The sequence below is a fragment of the Sinocyclocheilus anshuiensis genome, unplaced genomic scaffold (genome assembly GCF_001515605.1).
Source record: "Sinocyclocheilus anshuiensis isolate Anshui unplaced genomic scaffold, SAMN03320099.WGS_v1.1 scaffold391, whole genome shotgun sequence".
Classification (NCBI taxonomy): Eukaryota; Metazoa; Chordata; class Actinopteri; order Cypriniformes; family Cyprinidae; genus Sinocyclocheilus; species Sinocyclocheilus anshuiensis.
The window spans coordinates 122,090-132,278 of NW_015548229.1; the positions used below are offsets into that span (position 1 = coordinate 122,090).

The window sequence follows — 10,189 nt, forward strand, 5'->3', positions numbered from 1 at the left end:
GTGTATATATATATATATATATATATATATATACATTTCAGTTCATGTTTTTACTGGGAATCGAGCCTATAATCTTGGCGTTGCTAGTGCCTAATCTACCTTTCTTCATCATATTTCTCAATTTCTCAGTAACATCTTTACATGTCATATATAGTGTGGTCACAGAATTGTCAGTTTTTTTGTAATTATCATTATTTTATTCATTTTGTAGCCTTTATGTATCCAATGTATGATAGGTTTGAATTCCTTAACTGCCAGTTGTACAGTGTTATGTGGAAATGTTGTCTCCATTGGTTAGTACAGCCTGCGCTGTTGTTTTTGTATTTTACTGTGCTCTGTACAAAAGTTTGTTGACAAAATTGTCTAGACCTTAGGGTGCAAATCTCTGTCATGTGGTCTGAGCCATCGGTCATGTCCCACTTTGTTGTCCAATGCTTACCTCCATGTCTTGACCTGAAAGTGGCCTCTGACCTCATTCTGCGCTGGGTGGATGCCGATCGTCCCAGCTGTGAAGTTGTACAAATGCCAAGGTAATCTCAGGAAAATAAGTACAGAAGTACAGGATGCCACTTGTACGTGCGTGGCCGGTTGTGTTTAACCTCCTTTCACTGTATTAACTTTAAAACCATCAGAGAGAATGCAGATCAGCTTGAGACTCTAAAAATATTGGGTTGTTATCTTTCTGGTATCAACAAGGATTTATTGTTTGTCAGAGATCATTAAGTTTGTGAAGTTTCACCTCCGGTTTAATCTCTGATCGGATTGTATCGGTGACTCCCCTGCTCATTCCCAGGCATGTCAGGGCCTGTTAATTTGGTGATGTTTTTCCTCCTTGATGTGACCTGATGCATTGGTGTGTAACTCAAATGTTGACTCACAAGTAGAGCAAGAACTTCTTCAGTGCATGATCTTGATTTTTGAGTCAGTGCCAATGATATTGAGCCCGTATTGAGATTAAAAGAGTGTTATGAACTCCATCTTTATAGTGTTTTGACCAAGTTGCCAGGAAACTGTACTTAGACCAAGGACAATGTAAATGCAACCACACGGCCAAAGCGAAGACTAACATAAAACCAAGACTCCATTTCAGTCCCTTTGCATTTTGACAAATAGTCCAATATTACACAATTGGTTTGTGTTTTACTGGAACAGCCACTGTTATTGCCTTTGCATTTGTCTCTAGATTTAGACACAATTATGACTGTGTCAAATTATTGTACACATTATTGCTCTTTTATAGTGACTTGTGGTTTATGGGACTTGTAAAAGCACAATTCAAGTGCATTGCTGTACTGGATGAGCTACCAAGCAAGTTTACTACATCAGAAAAGCCGTACATATGCAGCTGATTACGTGATGCAAACATCAAAATATATTAGCCTAGTTTACAAATCATGCACTATGGTAAATTTGTATTTGAGGTCATAGCGTAGTATTGTGCAAGGAACCATGGGGACATAAGTTCTTATTAATCGATAATTTGTTCCTGTAATCATAATCATAAAGAATAAAAGTTGTTGGTGTTTTACTGCTACTTATGTTCATGTAAGCTGGAAATGACAGTGAATTGTATGTATAGACACAGTTTGGGAGTGTTTTTCAAAATGTTTTTCCAATGACCCTATGTTGAATTTACCCAAATGTTGTTAAATAAAGGACAATTTAACCACAAAAGTGGTTCCTCTTGCACTCTTCAGAAGGATGCAGTACACTATCCAGATATTATTCACTACTGTTTCTTGATATTTGATTTACGGCTTTTTTCCCTACTGTGTTGCAGGCACGCCAAGTATGTTTACAGCCGGTTAGCTTGGCCTTGCATAGCCTAGCACAGAGTGGCCTAAAGAAGGTGATGTTAAAAAAGTAAAGGAACAAGCATCGCCAAGTAGCATGTATCAGGTTGGCAGCACTAGAACAGAGGAGCCACTCAAGGCCCTTGTAAGAGGAGACACCATTGTTGGGGTGCTGTGTCGGAGAAGGAAAGAAGGGATGATGAAATGAAAGTGTGGAATGAAGGGGGTGGCTGGCCCATCAGATAGCTTTCACCTTCTCAAAGCACAGCTCTTGGCTTTAAAAGGGCCACTCAAAGGTCACAGCCTTTTCAAGGCTCGGAGCTGCAATGTTTGTGTTTGGACCTATTGTGTGATGCTGCCTTGTACGTCAGGCCTAGAGACGTCACGTATGCAGAGTGGACAGCTCTGTGAATCGCTTGTCATATCTCCAGAGCACAGCATGGAGAGGAAACCTTGTGTTCAGACAGGTGCATGGATGCCTGCCTTGTTACACAGAGTTTCTTGATGAAGGTTAAAGAGATAACTATTGATCCTTCTTCTGAGGAACAACAAAAAGGTTAATGTTTTTTCAGGAAAGATCAGCTATACCTTTATTCATCACACTGATAACAGGCTATTTTATTTTCATTCGTTCATTCATTCAGAAATGTTCATTTGTCTTGTGGTATAGTTTCTTGTAGTATCCTCAGAAAGGAAAATTCCCTGTCTTTGACTCAGTGGTGAGGACAGTGATGTGTCATATGTTGAAGTGTGAAACTGAGCTGCCTAATATAATGTGGCATCACACCTGCAGTTGCTGTGACCAAACTCATTAAGTGTCATTGAAGGTGTGAAGGAAATTTGACACATTTGTCTGTGTGTGCCATGTAAAGATCCTAAAGATCCCAGCAGGGTGTCTACTTATTGAAGCATTGATACTTATTTTAGTCCTTAAAGTGAGAATTCTGTTATATACTCACCCTTATGTTGTTTCAAACTCGTATGACTTTCTTCTGTGGATTATCATGCATTACCATGTATTCAAGAGTCTTCAGAAGCCATATGATAGCTTATGTAAGTGTGATGGAGGCCAGCGGCAGCTTTAGCCTCCTTGTTAGTGCGTCCGCCTCCCATGCCAGAGACCCGGGTTCGAGACCCACTCGGAGCGAGAACGAGGCGTGGCGGTTAGGACCCGGAAGAGAGGGGTTACATAAGGAACAGATTTAAATTTACACTACCATTCAAAAGTGCGGGGTCAGTAAGATTTTTTTTTTCTTAAAGAGATTAATTTTTATTGAGCTAGAATGCATTAAATTGATCGAAAGTAACAGGAAAAGACATTTACAGTATAATGTTGTGAAATATTTCTATTTCAAATAAATGCTGTCCTTGTAAACTTTCTATTTATCAAAGAATTTAGAAAAATAATGAATCACATTTTGCAGAAAAGTATCAAGTAGTACAACTGTTTTTACAACTTATATAATGATTATAATGTTTTCTTTTTTGTTTTTTTTTCCTGTCCTTTTTGAGCCCAACAGATGTGGTCACTATGAAATGAAAGACCTTAAAAAAACTACATTTGTGAATTTATGTTTTTTTTGTGTTTCAGCAATAAATAAAAGCATACAGGTTTGGAACAACATGTCAATGACAAAATAATGGTAAATTAAATATTTGTGTAAACTATTCAGAGAGATTGAAATGGGACAAGACAGAAGATGCACTTTGTTGAAGATAACGAATGCATCTCTTCTGCTCTTTTCCGCTCTCTTTTCTCCCCTTCTTGCTATGATTAAAGGTCTATTTTCCTCTAACACTAACCATTGGAGCAGAATAGCCATCTGTCAATGATATATTGCTTGCAATGTGTGTGTGTGACAGTGTTACAGTGAGTTACAACCCTGCCTGATTGTGTGTGTGTGTGTGTCTCGTCCCCCAGTGAGGCCCCTCTTCTACAGCTGCCCCCCTCTCACCGCCATTCTCCATCAGGCTAATAGCAACAGGTGTCTGAGTCTGTCCACACCCGTTTCTCTGTAGCCATGACAACTAGCGTGCCACACAATAAAGGCAGGGGACATAGTATCTGGAGGAGATGCGCACATAGATTTCAGCGCAAACACACCTGCATTCATGCATGTTTTATCACCAGCATGCACATACATGCATCACTATGGGTGCACAAGCAAACAGTAACCTGCACATGATGAAGAGACACATAAAGACAAACATCTGTCTACTGATGTTCAGTATCTCAGATGGCTGACATCTCATCTTAAAGCCTGACTTAATTGCGTGACTCAAGTTCATTTAACTCAAGTTTTTTCACTGCTTTTTGTTTACTCTTTACCCAAATAGTGACCCACATGATATTCAAAAATATTACCTTGTGATGTATGCAGTCAGCACCACAGTTAAGTATTTTTAATTATTTAAAATGATATATATTATTATTTAATTAATAATATTATTTTTATTACCGTAATGCTCTCTCGCTCTTTTTACCTTGAATATTTTTCCTTTATTTTACTTTAAGCATTTAATTTTTGTTTTGAATTCTCTTTATTCAAAATTAATCACAATATTAGTTTTTTTTTATATTAATACATTATTTTTTATATTTAATTGTTTTAGTTAATATGTATACATTCATTATAATAATTTAAATAATAAAAAAGGAATTTACATTTTTTATTTTATTTTATATACATTCAAAAAAATTCTATATTTCCCACAACAAAAAAGAAAAAAATCCTAGGCCCAAATAAATCTAAAAATATATAATTTTTCACTCATTAAGCAAAATATAATGACATATTTCTCACTTTTATTTTATTTTCATTTTATTTATTTTTTTGTGGTGAAATATAGCCTAGACATCTTCATCAACAATTTTAGCTTTATGTGCAATGTGAACAATTGTCATTTCCACATCATAGGAATAATGCTTTCATTTATTGTGTGCATGTTTCAGTAGTGCCAGGCTGGCGGTTTCATATCCCTGAGCTGTTCCGAGTCAGGCTGACTTCAGTGGATTTGCCGCTATGGGTTTTATTTCCCAGGGTAGCATCATATGGCCCGTGTTACATCACAGCTTTATCAGTGACTCATAGGTGATGCCTTAGAGCAGTGTTTCCCAACCGGGGTGCCGCGGCACCCTGGGGTGCCGTCTGTCGAGAGCAGGGATGCCGTGTAAAAAAATCCTTTTTTAATATTTTTAAATTGCTAAAATGTTCAAAAAAGCATCTATTATATAATATCCATTTCTGATGTCGCCAATAATTAGAGATGCACCGAAATTTCGGCTGCCGAAAATTAGTTCACCACTCAGGATTCACTTTCACGTGGTGTGACGCTCTGCGTATTATCCCGCTGCGTGTGTGTGCTCCGCTCAGTCGCTCCACTCGTATACCGTTCATGCTCATCGGAACAGCAAAGTCCACTCAAAAACCGAGCCGACAGGAAACATCGATGTAGTACAGTATTGTTTCTGTCTGCAATAGCCCTACTGTGTTGTAACATGGTGTGGTATACTCTGGTAACGCTGCCCTCTCATTCATTGATCTGCTAACCGCTATGTTATGCTCGCAAAAAATTTGTGAGATAGCTAGTTATAATGGTAATTAAATAAGGTTTACATATGTATAAAAGCCTACATTAAAATCTGTCATATAAATTGATCTCTTCATTAGAAATTAGCCTACTGATTGCCACCATTGATGGACAATTTTTTTTAAATAATATTAAAAATATCTGTATGACATTATATTCTGCAGTTCTTCCCTGTTGTACCGAATATCTATACTTTTCAAATTATCATATCGAAGTTAGAAATTCAAATATGGTGACAAAATTAATTTTGTAGGGTGCCACAAGTTTGTTCAAATTTCCAAAGGGTGCCGCAACTAAAAAAAAGGTTGGGAAACACTGCCTTAGAGAACCGAACTCTCTTATGAAAAAGCATGGCTGAGTCTACACACATCACAATGCCTGGATCAGTAATATGGACAGATCGTATCACTCTGTCTGCCTCTGTCAAGTTGTTGCATAATTGTGGGTCAATCTGACACCTCCTCATATCTTTGTCTTCATCACTGGCTTCATGTAACCGCTCAGTATGCAGTCAGTAGCTCATCTTTCTCTTTCGTTTTCTCTGCCTTGTTTTTCTCCCTCTTCCTCTGTTTACCTGTCGGATAGAGTAGTTTTATTCATTAGGTGGCTCACCCTGTTCTCCCCTAGGATTTGTCCTGCTCAGTCAAAACACGAAAACATTTTGAGCCGCGTCGTTGGTGCATGTGTTTCAGACGTGCAGATCAGCACCAAAACATTGCTCTGTTTGTTTAAGCAAGACAAAAACGCAATTTAAACAAATGATGTGAGTTTGGGGTGAAAGTAACCGCTAGTGTGAATAATGAAAAATGAGAGGAGTCACTGGGAAATAATGGCACAGAAATGACACTGTGCTTTAAAATGACAGAAAGCTGCTGCATTTTGTAGTATTTTGAACATAGTTAATCAAAGGTACTTTTATTACTCCCAACATCACAACAGCTTATTTCACTTTTCCAGATGTAGAAAAATGTCTTATGTACGGCACACAAGTTTAAGTTAAGTAATAAATAAATTTAGTTAAAGGTGGCATATCATGAAAATCTGACTTTTCCAGGTTTTAAGTGCTATAATCAGGTCCGTGGTGCATCTATGGTATAGGGCTTAAATGCAAATGATTACAGTGAGAAAGCCATGGCATCAAAATACAATTTTATTATACTTGAAAGTGCTTTATTAAAAAAATAAAAAAAATTATATATTAATTTATTTATTTCTATATTTGCATTTATTTTAATTTCTATAATATGTATTTATTTGTATTCATTTCTGTATTATTTATTTATAATTTAATTTATATTAATTTCTACATTTGTTTTCTTTTTTTTCTTCCTTATCTTTAACCTGTTTTTGTCTATTTTTATTAGCTTTAATAAGTTAAAAATGTTCAGTAAGACATGTTGAAGAAATTCTGATATTTACTGTATAATCATGTCTTTTGTCAAACACTAAACAATAGGAAGCATTTATTTTCAGAACAGAAAAAAATGTAAACACGAGCCTCACGTTTAGTATGATGCTACTTTACATAAATCTTTTCTACTTTTATGGAGTGAATCTGACTGAATCTCATCTCAGATTTTTTGGCTATGGAGTCACAATAGTTCAGTGAGTCCATCCTGCGGGAGCCGACGCAACCCCTCCACCTCCTTTCTGATACACTATGACCACTGCTGTGTTTTAATAAGCTGGATAGATCCCAATATTCACCTCCTTTTGCTGCTAATATTCACCCTGTGGTTAATTGGTAACTCCATCCGCCTGGATGACTTGGACTGTCGCCCCCAACGACTGTGCCATTCTTTGTGCTTATTTAAATAACACCATATTGCTAATTGATTTCATGTCGGTGCATTAGCAGGCTGTTGCACAGACCCTGGCTGATCTTTGATGCCTTTTAATATTTCACGACCACGCTTTTAATTTTAGCACCCTTTATTCACGCATGGCTCGTTTTGTTTTTGTGCACCGACTCGTATGAGCAGATGAACTTGTTGCAGATAGGTGTGTGCATTAGCATGGCATTGGGGGGATCATTTGATTGGCATTTCATAAAGTATTGTGCAGTGTAATGATGCCTAAAGGCTCTCATGTCACCTGTCATGTCACCTTTATGAACGTATGAATTAGTCAGATGACTAGTGGAGCAGTTAGCGTCTATCCAGGTGAATGCCTTCCGTCCTTTATGCAGGTGGAAACCAAAGATGGCTTTCCCGAATAACCTGCAGCCTTTTAATGGGGCCCCTTTTGCTCTCTCCTTTGTGAAGTGAGACTGAGAGGGGAGACCTCAGAAACAGCTGGTTTCAGATGGTTGACCAGTGATTCTCATCGGTCAGACAGGCTTGTGTTTTCGCCAGTGTTGGACAGCATTGCTGTGTTTTGAAAAGGATGATTTAAGAGGAAATCTCCCAAATTGTATTGCTCTGAGGTTGCTTTTTAATTATCCAGGATGGACAACTGATATTTTAAAAGATTTTTTTTTTCCTACAAGTTAATGTTTTGATTATTTTTTTTAATCCATATATTCGAATATTGATTTCAATAGTTTTTTTTCCCCAAATGGTTTCATACATATATATATATATATATATATATATATATATATATATATACATATCAGGATCCTTTGATTAATAGAAAGTTCAAAAGAGTAGCGTTTATTTGAAATATAAATATTTTTATAACATTATAAATGTCTTTTGCATAACTTTTAGTCCATTTAATGCATCCTTACTGAATAAAGGTATTAAAGTGCCCCTATTATGCTATTTGAAAGGTTCATAATTTGGTTTTGGGAGTTTTGGCCCCAACAACAGGTTTACATGCATGCAAGGTCAAATTTAATTTTGTGTTATTTCTTGGCGACTCTCAAATGATTCGTTTGAAGATTCATCTTTCCAAACCTTTCAGCTTTACAACTTTGCAGACTGTTTACATTCACATACAGCTACATTACACACTGCATGAAATGTAATTTTCAAAACTCCATAATAGGTGCACTTTAATTAAAAGAAAAAAAAACATCATACTGACCACAAACATTTGAACAGTAGTGTATCTCTCTCTCTCCCCGTGTTTGTTTTTGCAATAAGCATAACATAATGTATATATATATATATATATATATATATACATGTAAAACAGTGCATTAACATTTTGTCCATTCCCTTTGGAGAAATGCAGTGAGGCATGTCCTTTTTGCCCTTTTCACCTTGTCTCCACCTTTCTGTCAATCAGTTCCTCACCCAGTCTTTTCTCTTCCTCTGTTTGCTAAGAACGTCTGTATGTTTGCATTGTGCTGTTATAATTGGCCTCTTTTAAAAGTCAGATCTCCTCTGCTGCATTTCAATTGAGAGGCTTCAAAGAGAAAGCTGTGTTTGTGTGTTTGAATGGGTCATCAAACCATTTCGGTGTGTTTTAATGAGCCCTGACTAACTTGAATATTGGCTCTGAATCCTGAGGCCCTTCAGAACAAGTGGTGCTCCTGATACAACCAGATTCAGCCTCATTTTTACATTTGGAGCCATAAGAGCCACCAGTGGGCTCCTTAAATGACGCTGACCTCCCATCAGGAACATTTTCTAAAATGCAGATGTAAAAATAGAAGCTAAATTAGGCTCAGTGTCTTCCATCATGACACACTCACCTTTTGCTTTTAAACCACACTAGCCGTGTCCATTATGATATTTCTATTTAGAGGTGTTGTTACGACACTCTGTGTCACTGTAACCGAAGTAAATGGCCTTTGTAGTTAATATTAGCTGATAGCTAGCTGTGATTACCACTAAAGCATGTTGTCAGGTAGCGAGTAAAAGGCGAAAATTATTTTGAGATACACTCTATAAGATGTAACCAAATGTATTATTATTTCATGTTTTTCTTTCCCTCATTTTCAGATGGTGGTGTTGATGGACCCTATGGAGGATCCAGATGATATTCTTCGAGCTCATCGATCCAGAGAGAAGACTTACATGTTTGATGTGGCCTTCGATTATTCAGCCACGCAGGCAAGTCCATTCTGTGTTTGTGCCTGTGTATGTTTGTAAGGGTGGATCGATTTAAAGTACATGCATATACAAAAGTTAACATGCTTTCAAAAAGATCACGTTTATGCAATTATTCGCACGCATTATGATAGACCTATAGAAAAAAATATTTGAATCTTTTTCTTTTCTAAGAATGGCTTAACTTGAAGTTATGTTTACTGTGTGTCTTTGAATGAAACCGATGAAAATACACACAACATGTTTTGTATGTGCCTTCCTTAGGATGAGGTGTACAGATCCACCACTAAATGCTTGATTGAAGGTCTCATATCAGGGTACAATGCCACTGTTTTCGCCTACGGACCCACAGGTCAGTACAGACACAAACACATTCATACCAAGGTCTGGGCAATATGTCAGTTTTTTTTTACCGGATTTAGTAACCATGGTAATTTCACTGAAGAAATAAAACTATTTTTAATCTTAAGTCAAGAATTAAGATTTGTAATGCAGCTCCTGATTTTTTGATTGATTGATTTTGCAATTGTGTTATATCGTGGTAATTGTATTACAGTCTTTTAATAGTGCCTTTGATTTAAACTTAAATTACTAAAAAAAGGCTTAGAGCTAGGGTTGGGTACCGAAACCCGGTACCAATATGGCACCGGTACCTATGTAACCGGTATGTACTAGAACCGAATCCGAAAGCAGATTTCGGTGCCATGCCTGAGCGATCGATTGAAATATTTGTCCTCTGGTTCTCCGAAACGGACGTAAGAAACATCATCGCGGCACTGCACGTGAAAAATAATTTCCCGACTG

The 10,189-nt window shown here is 37.0% G+C and overlaps 1 protein-coding gene across 1 annotated transcript in view; it reads left to right on the forward strand.

Moving 5' to 3' along the window:
• The window catches only part of LOC107654553 (kinesin-like protein KIF19), a 51,063-nt gene that overhangs the window by 25,521 nt on the left and 15,353 nt on the right, over nt 1-10,189 (forward strand). Inside the window, exons 3-4 of the mRNA XM_016441678.1 lie at nt 9,278-9,388; nt 9,650-9,737. Of these exons, the coding sequence (XP_016297164.1) occupies nt 9,278-9,388; nt 9,650-9,737 (199 nt within the window). The remainder of the gene's footprint in view (nt 1-9,277; nt 9,389-9,649; nt 9,738-10,189) is intronic.